Genomic DNA, 16,871 nt, shown 5'->3' on the forward strand with positions numbered 1-16,871 from the left:
ACATATTTCAAGCAGAAACAAGAAAGCCCGCAAAGTTTCCCGATTCTAATGTTTATGTTGTTAGTTCCGTTGCAGAATGATGGGAAATTTGCCCAAAATCGCTCATTAAAGAATTTGCTCGAGAAAAAGGCTAATTACTTATTGAGGGTCTTAAACACAAAAACATTGGTTTCAATAAATTAAACCAATAATTGTGTTACTGTACTGTTTTATAAGCTATAATCATTCGAGTACGTATTCGGATAACGCTCTGTACTGTCAGTACATGCTTATGCGACAAATACGGAGGTTAGTTCTGAACAGAGAAAATCACTTAATCATTTCGGCATCTTTTATTTCCTTTGTGTCTCGGTTCTTTTCAGCAATACATCTCGTAAACAGAATATGATTAACGGGTACCTCTAGGAATTGCTTTGTTTATAAGTTAAGAATGATGGCCATTAATTTTACTCCGTTATTTCACGCGGCTAATTCGCTTTTTATAGTAACAACGATCTCAACTATAATAGCGTCTTTGACATCATGATGTAACGATGTCAAACCGACTTCTAGAAATTGCTTTATTTTATCATTACATCTGAAGTTTTTAGTTTTGTCTTAATGCGGTGGGTCGTTTAAATGTCACTATAGGCGCTCATTGTAATGAAAATGTTCTCCTTGAAAACAACGCACGGACCGTAACTGAAATGTACACGAAAGGCCGTACACGAAGATATATTGCCTTGCAAACCGCACTTTTACACTTCACTTAAACTGTTGCTTTTTTTCCCTCAGACATGTCGGCCGGATCTCTGTATACATCATTCATATTTTATAAGCAAAAACTCGGCCGCCAAAATAACCTATTATGACAAATCCAGATCTCTTGGCGTTTGTTGTGCTGCAGGAGGGCGGGCTTCTTTCTAAAACACAAAAACTACCTGAAACGCCATTGTACAACGCCAGCAAGGACAAATCCGATTGGCTCTTCATAAAAATTTTAACAGCTGGTAATTCAACTGGTAGACCTCAAGGGACGTAAAGTTTATGAGAAATCGGTTCTTACACTAGAATACACACACAATCTTCATTTCGCTCGCTCGCGAGAGTGAAAGAAGGTGTGCCAAATATCGTTTACTCGCACTCGCGGACTTTCACCTCCGTGAAGGAAAAAAAAACATGGAGAATCGTGTTGTCACGAGTGAGACTACGAGTCGCAGGACTATGTCTATGGTGGAAAGTTACAGTTCAGTGTCATCCTCTTACAACACGAATAGTGAACCTTTGGCAGTCTTGGGCGAAGATGTTACCATGAAACAGCTTGCTACAGCCAGAGAAACGTTCAGCGACTTGGAAACTGCTTATCGAAAGTTCAAGTTGGAACTGGAAAACGTGAAAGAGGAGCATCGAAATGAGGTTTGATTTTGGTTTATTTCGATCTAGTTTATTTTGGATTGAAGAAATTTGCATAGACGCGCAACTCGAAATCTCCGCCACCTACGGATCTATAGAAATCTAAAAAAACAAAGATTTCTCATGCTTTAAGGCGCATTCAAGGTGAAACACCTTTAGTTATATGTGCGGTACTTTTCGCACCAACTTTGCACTGTAAATAATCTTCCCTAAGGCGTTATGATGTTGATTTAGTCCAGGTAAATGAGGTCTTGAACGTTGGCACTTTGCAGATCTAAACTAATTATGTTTTTGGCTGCCTGCATAGAGAGACACACCGGCTGAAAACGAAACGGCTTCCTGCCAAGTTTCTGGCTTTGTAACTACAATTTAGTTGCGTTATATTTTACTCAGTTTGTTTTATTGCCCTTTCGTTTACTGCGAGAACGAAAATCAAAACGTTAGTGCCTGACTTATTGTAAAACAACTGAGGGGTTTAATCGGTTTCGCTATGCAAACAATTTCTACTTTGCATAATAATTAGTTTATAGCCATGCGGAAACAAAGCGAAAAAAAAAAAGAAAACAGCAAATAAACGAAACAATCCCTTGCTTTTTAGGTCGATAAGTTACGTTCACAAATCGACAATCTTCAAAAACAGAAAGCTCATCTGCAGGAACAGTTGAAAGATTCTCGCACTGACGCGAAAAAACACCAGGACGAGCTAATCCGCGTTCAGCGAAAGTTGACCGAGAAGGAATGGGAGTACGATGCATTGCAAAAGGATTTCGACTTGCAAAGAGAAATTATTCGAAAACTGCGAGAGGAGAAAGCTTCTCTTGAAAAGGAAAACGACGATCTGAGGCGAGAACTGTCCTCCAGCCAAGCGCTGGTGCCGTCGTCTGGAGGAAGGAAAGATGAGAGCGACGAACTCGTGGCTGTACGACAGGAGATTACGGAATGGGAAACAAGCTATAAATTCATTCACAAAGAAAAGGAAGATTTACAGGAAGAAATGTTGTCTCTCCAGAATAAGCTGAATGATTTGCAAGCAGATCACGACAAAACTCAGAGGGAAATGCAAAAAGAGCTCAAGATCAACTCGATGAAGGCGTCCAAACTCGAAGCGCAGATGCAAAATTCTGTCCGACAGAGGGACAACTTTAAGAACCAGTTGGAAGGGCTGAGAGAAGACTACAAGAAGGGTAAGGAGGCGTATAATCTCCTGCAGCGCGATTTCTTGGAGAGCCAAAAGAAGGCAGACATCTACCGCGAAGAATTCACCGCAAAGAACAATCAGCTACAGAAACTGGAGAATTCCAATAAGGCTCTTCAGGGGAAACTAGACGCCCTAAAGCAAGACTTCTCAAAGAATCAACTCTCCTCTGACATCTATGATAGGCAGAAAGAAGCTCTGGAGCGTGACCTTCACGAGGCTGAGTGGAAAATTAATGATCTAGTGGAAGCTAATGAGGGTTTGTCGACACAAAGAGATGAAATGGAGAAAGAGCTGGCTCTGGTGAAAGCGCGCATCCCCACTTTAGAAAATAACTGTGAAAAGGCCAATGAGAAAGCCAGTGAAAATGAACAACACGTCAACCGTCTTCGTCAGCGAATCGGTGACCTGGAGACTAATTTGTTTTCCCTCCAAAACAAGAATGTCCAGCTGGAAACAAATTGTCAGGAGTCCATGGCGGAAGCACAGGATCTCCAGAACCGGTGCGAACGGGCGAATGAGCGCGTCGCAGAATTAGAATCTCAGGTGGATCTCCTCGGGCGAGAAAATGAAGACTTGAAGAGTCAGCTGGGACATTCAGAGCGAAGAATTTCTGAACTACGAGCATCCTTGCAGCGAAACGAACAGGAGAACGAGGAGCTTGAAGTTTCCACTGCCGGAATGAAGACCCATTTGTCGAAGCTAGGCAGTCAACTGGACAATATTAGCAAGAGCAAAGCCCAGTTGAAGTCAGAGCTTGACGAAGAAAAGAGCAAAATTGCCAGACTGCGCAAAGATCTGGTCACATCTCAAGCATCCGCGGCTGAGTTTCAGCGGACTTCAGAGTGGTATAAGAGAGAGGCGGCCTCCAAAGATCGGACAATAGACGATCTCAGAGCCAACATAGCAGCCATGGAAGGAAAGAGCGAGCCATTGTACGAAGAAATCAACAAGCTTCAAACGCACATGGAAATCCTTGAAGAAGAGAAGAAAAGTCTCCACGGGGAAACGCTACAGTTCCAAAAAGCCCTCCGCGAGGTCGAGGCTGATTTGGGTCTGGCCAATGAAGATAAAGATCGCCTGAACGACGAGCTTCAAGAGTATTACAAGAAGTCATCTGAGCTTCAGGCCTCTTACAAGGTGTGTGATCAAGAGCGAATGGAAAACCATCAACAAGTTTTGATGCTTACCAAAAAGGTGGAACGCTTAGAGGCTGACTTGGCCGAGGCACTCAAAGAGAAGAACTGGTTGGAGACCGAGCTTGCTAACTACACCGGAAACAACCGCAAGAATGTCGAGGAAGCGGACATTGTCAAGACGCAGTTAGTAGAGGTGCAAAGCATGATGGATGATTATCGCCGTGACGGAGCAGACAAGGAATCCACTATTGAGCAGCTTCGCGAGCAAGTCCTTTTCCTGACGAAAGATTACGATGATCTCAAAGGAGAGCTCAACTACAACAAGTCGCTCGTGGACGACGTGGAAAGTGATAAGCGGCGACTTCTAGAACAAGTCACAGCGTTAAGCGAGGAGTTAACCAGAGTTAATTCATTGCACGATTCAGCCAAAAGAAGAGGTGACCAACTTGAAGTCGATCACAGCATTGTAGTCAAGAAGATGAATACCCTGGAAGCAACCTACAAGAAAGACATTGACAAGAACGCGCGACGTGAGCTGGAGATTGAGCGCAACAGAAATGGAGAACTGGAGCGAGATTTGTATGCTTACCGTAAGAAGATCGCGGAGACTGAAGCAGAATTGCAAGCGGTAACGAAAGACAACCAAGAACTAGAAGAAGAGTTAGATGAGGCAGAAGGAAGGATAGGTATACAGAACCAAGAGATCGAAAGACTGACGCACGATAATACCGACTTGAGCCAGAGGCTTACCTCTGTGGACCAAAAGTTAAAAGAGATGGACAACAAAGTGACAACTGCCATGAGGCTTAAAGATAAAGCAGAAGAAGACCTTTATAACGCAAGAACCCGGGCAAATAAACTCGAGTCCCAGGCGGAAATTCTCCAGCGGCAAAAGCTACAGTTGAAAGATCAGCTGGACGAAGTGAACGGCAAGCTGATTCAGTGCCAAGAACAGATCATGATCCTCGAAAGTCAGGTGCTGGAGAACAAGAAGATCAACGAAACTATGAACAAGGTGGTCGGAAAGAAAGACAAAGGTATTGAAGATCTTAACAGCGAGCTTAGACAACTGGAAAGAGATTTCGATAACACTAAACAAGATCTGATCACTGCCAGGGTAAACTGCGAGGGGTTGGACGCTGAAAAGAAAGATTTGGAAAGAAGACTGGCTTCCGCTCAAGGCCGCGTCGACAATTTGGAAAAGGAACTGAATAACCACAGGGATGGGCGAGGCGCTTTGGAGCAAGAGATCAGCACCTACACTTTCAAGATTACGTCTATGGAGACGCAGCTTATCAACACCACTAAAGACAAAGATCATTTCAAGAACGAGTACGACAAGCAACTGGCCGCCAACAGAAAAGTGAAAGAGGAAATGCTGAACATACAGAACCAGGTTCGGGAAAAGGAAAGAGCACTGGAAGGCCTAAAGAAAGATCTTCGCGACAAAGAAAACGCACTTGACAGGTTGAGAACGACAAAAGCTGGACTTGAGAACGAGTTGCTACAGGCCAAGAAAGATCTTGAAACTTACAAGTGGAGGAACGAAAATTTGGAAGACAATGTGACAAATCTCACTGAACAGATCCAAAACTCAAACATTGAAATATCCAAGATGGAAATTACCTTGTCCACGCTGGAAAAAGAAAAGGAAGACAGGGATAAGAGTATCGTCCCAAGCGAGGATAAATATCATGAGGTGGAAGCCATGTTGAGGCAAACCCAAGATCGAGAGAATTCTTTAAAACAAGAGCTGCAATTGCAGAAGGCGAGAGTAAACAAAGCAGAGGGCGAATTCAAAAGGGTTCAGCAACAGAGTATCGAACTACAACACGAGATCAACATGCTAAACAGAAAAATTCACGATACAGAAGAGAGCAGAAACAGGGCTGACCGCGAGAAGAAAGCACTGAAAGATGAACTCATGACCGCCAGTGGCAAAGTGTCGGATTTGGAAGTGAAGTTTGAGCATGAGTACCGTGAGAAGCTTTCTCTTCAGGCACAGCTGGAAGATGCCAACAACAGATCGGCAGCTAATCGCGAGGAGGTTCTTAAGGTTGAACAGCAGCTTATCGAGCAAAAACTAACTGTGGATATACTCAACAAAGACATCGCCCAAAAGGAAGATCACATCGATCAACTTAAGGCAAGCAAAAAGTATCTCGAAGAACAGGTTCAGTCGCTAAAAGGAAGCTTGAACAGCAGCCGAGAAGATTGTCAGCGACTGAAGCAGGAACAAGAACACCTACAGAAAGAGATTCTACGACTGCAAGGTGGTGTTCAAGACGCTGAGGGCCGCATACAGAAAACAGCTTACGAACGAGATCGCGTTCAAGAGGAAACCCGCGCAACTGTTATGAAAATTTCAAATCTTGAACAACAATTGGCTGATTCTAACAGAGAAAAAGATTCTCTTAAAGACAAGTTAGAAGAGTGGAAAGACTCGTCAGCACGATACCGAGAAGAAAACATTTCCTTGGAAAACGAGATCTCATCACTCAAGGCAACTATTGACACCCTTACCGCGGATGTAGAGAGCAAAAACAGGCAGATAGAAGATCTGAAGCAAAGAAAAGCTATAATAGAGGATGAACTAGAAGAAACCAAGAGGATTCTTCGACGCAAAGATGTCGACCACGGTAACTTGACAACAAAAAAGAAAGAGGTTGAAGAATCATACAATATTGCTGTTCAAAGAATCGAGACACTGGAAAGCAATCCTTTCGGTTCCGACGAAGAACGAAGGTTTCTTGAAGAAGATTTGGCTGTCACGAAACGAAAGCTCACAGAAACTGAAGTTGCTCTTAGAGGAAGTAATGACCGTGAGAAGGATCTCCAAGAGAAGTTGCTTGCTGTTCATTCACAGTTGTCAAGACTGGAGTCGAGCAGAGAAACCCTGCAAGAAAAGAAGGTAGAACTAGAGCACGACTTATACGCCACACAGAAAGAGTTAGCGCCTTTGAAGGAGGGCTACGAGAACGCGATGAATGAAATAGATGCTTTGAATCGCGATCTAAATGAGGCAAACACAAAGATCACCCAACTGGAGTTGCTACTGGATAAAGAACAAAAAGCGAGGTCCAAAATGGAACTTGAGAAAGAGGGCGAGCTTTCCAAGCTTAGCAAGAACGATGAAGAGCTTCTCCGAGTGCAAAGAAAGCTGGTTGAGTATCAGACATTGTGGGACCAGCACGCTAAGGAAGTTGGTGGAAAGGATGCGCTCATTCAAGATTTGAGGAACGAGAAGAAGACTTTGGAAAGAAACTTACAAGTTGCACGTGACGAACTGTCAAGCATGCACGGTTCCATCAACGATGCCTTGAGAAAAAAAGATGTGAGTGACAGCGACGCGTTTGCATTAAAGAAGCAGATGGCAGATTGTGAATTGAGGCTGAAATCTACCCTGCTTGAGAACGAGGAAATGCACAACGATTTAATCAGTTACAGCAACAAGATGGCTGACTTAGAGGAAGACATCCAGAAACTGTTGAAAGATAATGCTAACATGAAGGCAGAGTTACATGACGCTCGAGACAACATGGCGAGAAGGAAGGAAGATTATGATGTCCTGCTAAGGAAAAACAATGATTACAAAAACACCTTGGAATCACTACGAAATGAAATAGTGGATAAGAATGCGCAAATCGACTTCTTGAAGTCAGCAAACAGCTCCCTGGAAGGTGAAATTACTTCACTGAGGACGAAGATCGACCATTTTAAACAAGACTTCGACAAAGGATATCAGGAAATCACGGAACTTAACGTTGTCATTCGAGAGAAAGACTCTAAAATTAACAATTTGGAAAACACCTTGAGGTCAGTGCGTCGAGACAACGACAAGCTATCACAAGAGATTACAGCATGCCGAGCGTCGACTACCGAATACAAGAATTATTATCAAGGGGCGAAGAAAGACGTTGAAAAACTTCAGATGGATTTGTTGGCAGCAAACAACAGGATTTCTCACTTGGAGACACGCAATGAAGCTTTAGAAGACGAGCGAAACGACCTGAAGAGCGAGATTGCACACTTGAAGAAAGTCAACGCCGAGCTGAAAGGCAAGGTAGAAGCCTTGGATCGTGACAAGAAGAAACTGCAGAACGAGTTTAACGTTATCCAAAAGAAGTATCAAGAAATCCATAGCAGCTACATCAGCATCGAGAGCGAGAAGGCAAGGATCAAAGGCGACGCCGCACTGCAGAAGAAACTCGTCGATCTCCAGTCGCAGCTGCAGCAGGTTTGTCAAGAAAAGGAGGATACCGAAAACCAGCTAGATTTGATCAGGAAGAGGCTTTCCAAGATGGAACAAGACTTCGGCGAGTGCAACCGTGCAAAGGAATCGTTAGAGTACGAAGTCAGCTGGCGTACCAACCGCCTCAGAGAATTAGAAGACGTTATAAAGACCATGGAAGAAAAAGATCAGTTTGGGAAAGACGAGATTTTGTCCTGGCACAAGAAAGTCACTTTGCTGGAGCAAGAACTACAAGCTGCTAAAAACAAAATCGCTCGGTTGGAGGCATTTAACAAAGCATATGACGATAAGATTCACGCATTGAACGATGACCTGGTTGAAGGACAAGAGGTATTAGCAAAAACTGAAGCTGCCCTAGCCAACGCCCAACATGCTCTCGACGATAAACAGCGAGAACTTATGGATAGCTACAAGAAGACCTCCGAGTTACAAACAGCTCTTGATGCAGCCGTTCAAAGTAAAAACGATGCTCAAAGAGACCTTCAAGGAGCTAAAGCCAGGATTCATTCACTGGAAGAAGAGCTTCAGGAAGAGCTCAAACGACAAGCTCAGCTAAGGGGTACATTAGAAGAAATGAGGGCACGTAATGAAGAACTAAAGGATGAGATTACCCGGCTTCAAAAGAAGTTGCTGGAACTTCAACAAGAGGTGGATGAATTGCAGCGAGAGCTGTCGGAGAAAGCCTACACTGCGGATCGTTTGAAGGACGATTACGAGGCACTACTGAGTGAATTGAATGTCACTAAAGCGGATCTCACAACAACAAGATCTGATCTAGAGAGAGCCTTAGCCGACAAACGAGAGCTGCAGTACGAAAACCAAAAACTACAGCTACAAAATTCAGAGCTTGATACTTCGTATTCGCTACTAAAAGACGAAAACGAGAGACTGAAGTCTGAAGTACAAGGATTGCAAATACAGCTCTCTGAACTCCAGTTGACTTACAACACACTGCAGAGGAATAGCATAAATGTGGTGGACCAAAGCACTCTTGACGCTGCACCAGAAAACGACTTTGAAATCGACGCTTTACGAGGTGAATGCGATCGTCTGGCTCGTGAGGTGTCGGGATTGAATCGGAAGATTGTGACATGGAAAGACAAATGTGAAGGTCTGGAACAAGAGAAGCTCCGTTTAGAAGACAAATTCTCGTCAATGCAGAAAACCATTAACAATCTCGAGGGAACAAACCAAAGCCTGATCTCAGAAAGGAATCGACTACAAAATGATATTGACAGATTACAGAAGAAGCTCGTCGAACTTGAAGCTCAGTTAAGTAGTGCCGAGAATGAAAAGCGCACTCTCCATGACGATCTGGAAGATACTCAAAAGAAGCTCTTGAAACTAGAGGCGGATTACCAATTGCTTAAGGGACGGAACACACCTTCCAGTGGATGGAGTTCATCGTCAGAGGCAGCTTTACGAAGGAGCAAAGAACGGGAAAATGAGTTGCAAAATGAGGTTCTGGAGGCGCACAAGAAGAATTCAACTCTAGAGCATGAGTTAAGATCAGCACGCGAGCGACTGGAAACGCTCCAGGCTACATGCAACGCTGCGGAAGATAAGGCGTCACAGCTGAGAGAAGAAGTCATCGTTTACCAGAAGCGAATCTCAGAGTTGCAGGCCAGCTACGAAAGCAGCCGAGATAGGAATTCGCAACTCGAGCAAAAAATATTTGACTTGCAAAAGAAAATGGAAGAACTTGGTGACAACAAGAAAACAAGCCAGAAAGACAGGTCCGACTTGGAATATGAAATCAACTCGCTCCGTTCAACGATCGGGAGGTTAGAGTCCCAATTAGCAGACGCAAGCAGGGAGAAAGACAGCCTCAAGCTTCAGCTTGTTGAATCCCACAACAAGAGCGACGAAGCCTCAAAGGAAGTTACTCGACAAGTAACTGAGATCCACACGAGGAGTGAAGTCTTCAGACGAGAAATCATTGAAAAGGAGACTGTTATCGAGCAGTTCCGGACAAGGGTCATTACTTTGGATAAGGAGCTAGACGCTCTGAGATGCGATTTGCAGAACAAGACAGACGAATGTAACGTGCTTCAACGAGAAAATGACCAACTGAAGTTTGAACTTGGTCAACAGAAGCAATCCAGATATGCAAGTGAAGACGGGCTTCGAGAAGCAATTGAATCACTCAAGCTGAAATACGACGAAATTGAGAGCGAAAAAGATGCACTGCGAAGAGAAAGGAACAATCTTCAATACGAGCTTCGCTCGGTGAGAGAGCAACTCGATAGTGTGGAGACGGTGTACAAAGACAGTACTGATGGATTGCAACAGGCTAACAGCGACCTGGTCTCCCACCAAGTTAGGATATCCGAACTAGAGAGTGAGCTGCAGAGATCAGCAAAGGACAGTCACAGCCAACAGCATCAGCTTGATAAGGCCAACAGGGAGATCATAACCAAACAGGAGCAGATCATCCGGTTCGAGAAGGATCTGCGGACGCTAAAGACAGAGCTAGAGCTGATGAAGAAGAGCTGTGACGAGAAGGACGACAAGATTGGCGTGCTGGACCGGAAATGCGTCACACTAGAACTTGAAATCGAAAGACTGAAAAAGGAACTGTTCATTGCCCAGGAAGATCAACAGCGAAGCGAAAGAAGGCTGAAGGACCTCCAAGCCAGATCAGAGATTGCTAGAGCAGAAGTCAAACCCACATACGAGACGAGCTTTGAAGTACGACGCAGCCGAAAATCGTCCGATAATAATGTCCAAATTCAAGGACGTGGGAGGAAGACTTCGACACTAGCCATGGAGATTGGAAGTGGAAGTAAGCCGTTAAGCCAGCCTGGATCACCTCGAACAGAGGGTGCCCCAATGTCTCGTAAAGTATCGGCACCCGTGACTCAGAGCAGCCCTCGTTTTGACACCCTTTCACGCCCTCTCTCACAAGAATACATCAGGCCAGAAAGAGATATAAGTGCAACATTTGAAGAACCAGTGATAGAGGTGCGAGCGAGGCCCGTGGAAGACGACCCCGTTCCAGACGACGTTTTCTCCACAGATGGACCAGTGGTTGTCAGGTCCTTTGAAGGAAATCAGCTGGCAAATGGCATGACCTCGTTTGTGCTTGCTCGTTCCAGTTCACGAGTCAGCGAGAGCCGTAGCGAGTCAACGAGTGAGCGAAGAAGTACCTCGCGCGGTCCTATGGGAGGGCGGAAATTTAGCGAGGAAGTCGAAGTGAACCAGAAGACCGTAACGAGCATGGTAAGCACTCACAGCGTCTCGGAGGACCTGGCCATAGCTGAGGGCAAAATAACCACACCTCTAAGTGGTTACGGCAGCAGCAGTAGCAGAAGCTGGGATAGGAATTCAAACTACTATCTTTAATTCATAGCTTTCCTATTGACACAAGGATACAAATGGAGCGATTTTCTAATGACAGTCGTTAATCTAACATCGCAACGTAACCATTGCAGAGAACAAGGCGGGAAATTATGTCACAATGAACCAATCAGAACTCGGAACCAAAACATGCCACCAATGCAAAGCGCGGGAAAAGTGTCACACTTTAAAGCACGCGTGACATGAACTGCCTAACTGAAAAGACTTCATACTCTGCTCTCATCAGTTACATGTCGTTGCGTGAACAACAGTCACTGGGAAATCGCTAAAAAATCAGATCTTAAGGAATTGGCTCAAGATACGATAGGCATTTTGAAACTATAAATGTATAGATATCAAAGGTCAGAAAAAGGAATGTTTACGGAACAACAAGAGTGCTGCAGAATATCGTTATCAGATTTTTGAATACCTGTTATATATAGCTATATATCGAAGTTTAATTGTTTTATTCACTCTGAGGCGTGCAAATAATTTTATTGCAATTTCTTTGATATAACCTGTGTTTAACATTGTTTCATTATGATCTAGGACGGCTATTTGATAAGTGACTTTTCACTCTGGATGTGGGAGATTTACGTGTTTTAATATATTTACAATTAAGCATTGTAGTGTTTTCGCATGGAAATAAGACAATATTTGCTACATAGCTATTTTTGAAAACTAGTTTAGAGACTTAATGACTTTATAGTGCTGAAGTGCAAGTTCGCTAACACATAGGTCCTAATGCCTTTTGGCGATGTTAAAACTCTTGCAATTCTTTCAATATTGCTTGTACATCGTTGTTCAAATTTTTCATTAAACGGTAATTATTACTGTATCATTTAACCATTCGTTTATTGTGAGCAGAATAATGAAAAAAACCTTATTCAGTTTGTGACAAGTGATAAACTTTAGATCGTAATTTTGAGGTGTTTGCTACTTCTTGGACAAAATTTCCCTGCCACACTGTGACAAGAAGCAAATGGGCGCATTACGTACAGCGACATTTTTTTGATTCTTGATTTACTTATAGTAACTAAATTACAATACAGCAAACTGGTGTCATAGTTGTCCGCGTTACAGCCTTGCATCACGATTCTCCTGACGCTTGTAGCGTCCAGGGTTGCGTTACCTTCTACCGAGAATACTTCTTGAAGTTACATTATGCTCCTTATGATAGTAACTTTATAGCGTTAACGTTTCGTTCCACCTCATTATCAAAGTTAGTATGTCCCTCCTGACGAACCCAGCGTCACAGTCTCGTTACCCTAATGTAACGCTACAGCGTTACTTTATTCTTCATGATCGTAGCGTGACACTACTATCAAGGTTGATTGGCCGAACAAGATTATCCCTTGCAAAACACGTGACATGCCCGCATAGCGCGCACGGGCAGACTTGGCGCAATTCGTTACGAAATGTTCTGTTCATTGTAGTGTAAATGATCGGGTTAATGGCTGAATGCAAGCCCGCGATAAGAGTAACGGAATGAAACACAGCCCGTGAAATGTTGATAGTTGGAAAGGACTGGAGAAAGTGCACGAGAACAAACGGGCTCCAACACACGATGAAAACAAAAAGCACTGTGAAAACGACTTGCGCCGTTTTGGTTTCGCGCCTAAAATTTCTCTGCGCGTCTGAGTTGTGATTCCACCGTTGTATCTGCTTCTTGTGGGTTCGAACCTTCAAGAAAATTCGCAAGTAGCAGTAAAACATTACGAACAGCGGAATCATGAAACACGTGACGATTACCAACAAAATGTAGCCTCGACCCTCGTTGAAGGAAATTTTACACATGGTGTTGAGAGCGGTGTGGGAGTACTCGTTCCAACCAAGGACTGGGAGGACGCCAATGATTATGGACCAGACCCATGTTAGAGTCAGTAGTACCCAGGCTTGTTTGAGGGTCAACTTGTGACCTGGAGGAGATACAATAGCTCGATACCTGAAAGGGTAGAACAAGTAAGCAACTTTATTATATAGCTAGCTCTGTGAGCGGGCAAGATAAACTGAATCCTGCGCTGTAATTGGCTACCCGAACGGGAAAGTTAGCGCTATCTTGCCAGCTCGGGATCACCCGCCGGGTCCCGCGAGAAATTTATGTTATTTTTCCATAAAATAAATACTTTATTGACCAAGCTTGTCCGGTCAAGATGGCTGGATATTGGCATTATGGACCTCGACCATGTCTCGGTCCATAAACACGAAAAAAAGAACTTAACTTGGCCAATATCCAGCCATCTTGAGTTTACACTTGGTCAATAACCTATATATATTACTAGAACCATACACTTAACTACGTGACTAACTCGTGATTGGTCTTTTTTTTGCAGTTGATTGGTTTGACTGGTGCATGACCCGAGTTTATTTGCAGCGTAACGTAGCCCCTTTAAAAAATTCCCCAGCGGGCTGCCAAGTTAAAGTGCAATGTACTAGAGTGATCGATTTGTCACTAGCTCTAGCGAATACTAAAAAAAAGAGGATGAAGGGAATGCGAGATAATCTCCCTTTTTGACCTTACTTATAAAGTAATCCTTCCCAAGTTAATTTTAGACATGGTGCTCAGTTCTTGCGCGGACAATGTCACCACGGGCAAACACGCGCGTTGAGTGAATTTTTTCCGAGGAGGATGAAAAAAAAAAAGCATTCTAGCTATCAATACCCTCTCCACTGTTATTTCAACGAGTGCCGCACTGTCTCAGATCTGTTCAAAACACAGTTCTCCCTTCAGCTAAGCTAACCAGGATTGCTTATGGGTTACAGTAAAAATTCGTATGTAAGAACCTGGCAAAATAGGTTCTTGTATTTTGGGGTAGTTATTGGGAATTTAGGCTAAGTAGGTTTTAAATTAGGTTCTTAATTTCTATGAAGGAGATATAGTTGTTGATTACCAGAAAAATATATAAACTTGGGTATGGTCCTTAAATATACAGTACTTATTCACAACTGTATTGTGATAAGCCTAACACAACTGGTTACAGCATGTATATATAGGTCTATATAGTGTTGCCTCTATAACAAGAGTTCATAATTTAACTGTCACCCACATATAAGAACCTGCTTGATCTTGCTTGGCTAGACAGGTTCTGAGAGTTTTGGGTTTTAAAATGGCAAATTTCTGCCAGCCGGTTCTTAAATCACTAGGTTCTTACACGCTGTTTTTTACTATAGAACGAACAAAAATAGCTTCTTTAATACCTGTCTATGCTTATAACCGCCATGGTGAGTATGGAAGCTGCTCCCGCTGTCATGTTAGTAGCGCCATTAAACTTGCAGGCCGCATCCCCCAGAGCCCATCGTTGCAGCAAAATCGTGACCATGGAGAAGGGAAATAGCAACAATGCAATGGACAGATCCACCACCGCGAGATTGGCGATAAACATGTTGGCCGCGCGCGAACTCGCTCGGGTTCTTTGTCGGTAAATCACAAGTAGAACGAGAACGTTTCCAACAATTATTACAACCATTATAAAAATGATCGCAGTGGCGTGAAGGACCGAAGTCAAGTTGCCAGGATCTGAATAAGAAGTGTTACGCTGCGCGAGTAAAGTTTCGTTTTTGAACGAGTTCATTGTTCGTAACTTTGTTCGTTTTGATGGAATTTCTCTTCAGTGTTGTTCTGTAACGAAAATAGATATGAACGCACCGATTGAAATTATTTTAAAGTCGCTCAAATTAATTAACAGATTGAAATAATCGACTGAAACGTATGAATATAGGTAATTGAAAAGTTACCTATTTTTTAGTACAACCTTTCCTTTAGTATAACCATTGAGAGAAGTGATTTGGCGATTAGACGTTTCTCCTAACAGGGTCGAAAATGTGACTATGCACTATATACGTGAAATTTTATGCCTTCTTGTTACGGGTTCCTACACCATCGTCAAAAGATCACGTATTGATCTGTTTATTTCGAGACAACCACGCATTTTATTCTATTTGTTATTTGACTTTTCTTTTCTCGGGGCGGAAGCAGGATTTCTCTCGCAGACAAACATGTCTCGATTGGTGTATAAACTAGCCTTGGAGAAGTGTTAATTGTATTCTCATAACTCTTACGTTCGCTCGCACATGAGCGAGCCATTTTATGTCCTACCTCAAAACACAGGCACGGTAGTTGGTTCTAATTTAAGTTCTTCATTTGTCAATATTATGTGAAGATGGACAAAAACGTGAAGATGGACAAAAAAACCCTTGAAGACACCAAAGATATCGTGTTTGTACGGTTGAAAGTTGAAAGACAAATAGACAGATGTTTCGAAATTGCTTTTTTTTCGGTGTTAATTGCCCCGTATCGTGTTCATAAAATTTTCCTTGGAATTTTCTAGCTTTTACTTTTCTTTTGCGTGAAACCGTTAAGCTTCGAAATATTTAGCTTTTCAGTTCTCTTGCTAATGAAATTATTTTTGTAATGGGATAGCACTTACGTCAAAAGGTACAAAGCAACCCTGCGGATGTTTGCTACGTAGCAGCTTAAAGTAATGGATGTTTGAAGCATGTTTTATTCAAAGCGGTCATCTTTGTCAAGATAACTGTCATTTTTTCTCCGGCGCAAGTTGATTTGTTAATATCTTTTTTTTAAGTCATAAGTCGAAAGAAATAGAAATACCGCGCTTTAAATTGCCAAGTAATTGAGAAAAATTGGGCAATGGATGTCAATTTATGAAGAAATCAAACCTGATTATGCGTACCTACGTTTTAGCCGAATATTAGTCATAAACTTTTTCATAAAGTTGCCCATAGAGACTCGAAGGCGCAACGAAGCAAACGTTCTATAGTACCGTATGACGCGATGAAAAATCAAAACTCACCAAAAATAAATTTCTTTCTAAGACAACGGCTTCTCTTAAAAGAACTAGCCGCTATCTTCAAAGCAACGCCAAGAAAACCCCGATGGAGAAAGGAATGTTTCAGTAACAAACTCGATTGTTGGGACTACATATCTTCAAGGAAGATTCCCCAAAATCTCCCCGATCATATCAGCCTCTAAAAGCAACCAGTTTATAGCCTGCTTCAGCGGCTTCAAACAGTAGATAAAAAATCAAAGGACCCTCTAGTTTATCTCGAACAACGGCTTTTCCCGTCATGCAAACCGCTCCCTCGATCAGCTTTCTCTTGGAGCTTCTATCACAACGACACCGTTATGCTGAGTCGCCACGCAAGGGAAACACTTCGTGTGTGATCCGACGAAGACCTAGCCTGCGAGCAGGCTCACGTTGTGGAGCAAAAACGTACTCCGCGAGCGCGAAATCGAGCGGCGAAGCGCGATCGCTTTCAGTCTTCGCCCCTCGCGCGTGTGACTCAAAGGTGAGCCTAGTCGCAGTTTAACGAAGACCTAACGCTCAAATCGCCAGCTTTTCCAAATAATTAAGGGCCCATTAACCGATTCATGCGTGCGCTCGCGCGCGTTGCTAAGGAGGTGAAATTTCGCTTCCGGTCGCTTACGTCAGCCTGAGCACGGAAAATAAAAACAACCCAAAAACTTGCAAATTCGCACACATTTTAGATGTTTTTCTTTGTGTTTCGCAAAATGCAAAGTAAAAAAAAGTACAAG

At 43.1% G+C, this 16,871-nt stretch overlaps 2 protein-coding genes across 2 annotated transcripts; one reads left to right on the top strand and one right to left on the bottom strand.

The window, feature by feature from the left end:
- Positions 1 to 980: 980 nt before the first annotated feature.
- Positions 981 to 12,153, top strand: LOC110050224 (uncharacterized). Its single transcript, XM_020756118.2, has 2 exons — positions 981 to 1,395; positions 1,991 to 12,153. Exons 1-2 carry the CDS (start codon positions 1,159 to 1,161, stop codon positions 11,321 to 11,323), a joined length of 9,570 nt encoding a protein of 3,189 aa, XP_020611777.2. The 5' UTR covers positions 981 to 1,158; the 3' UTR covers positions 11,324 to 12,153.
- On the bottom strand, positions 11,774 to 15,613 carry LOC110050223 (histamine H2 receptor-like). The gene is made up of 3 exons (XM_020756116.2): positions 15,053 to 15,613; positions 14,516 to 14,936; positions 11,774 to 13,262 (listed from the first exon to the last, which is right to left on the bottom strand). The coding sequence occupies exons 2-3, from the start codon at positions 14,887 to 14,889 to the stop codon at positions 12,617 to 12,619; spliced, it is 1,020 nt and encodes a 339-aa protein (XP_020611775.2). The 5' UTR covers positions 14,890 to 14,936; positions 15,053 to 15,613; the 3' UTR covers positions 11,774 to 12,616.
- Positions 15,614 to 16,871: the final 1,258 nt, after the last annotated feature.

This window comes from Orbicella faveolata, unplaced genomic scaffold (genome assembly GCF_042242905.1).
Source record: "Orbicella faveolata isolate gen_17 unplaced genomic scaffold, um_ofav_v1 contig_25, whole genome shotgun sequence".
NCBI lineage: Eukaryota > Metazoa > Cnidaria > Anthozoa > Scleractinia > Merulinidae > Orbicella > Orbicella faveolata.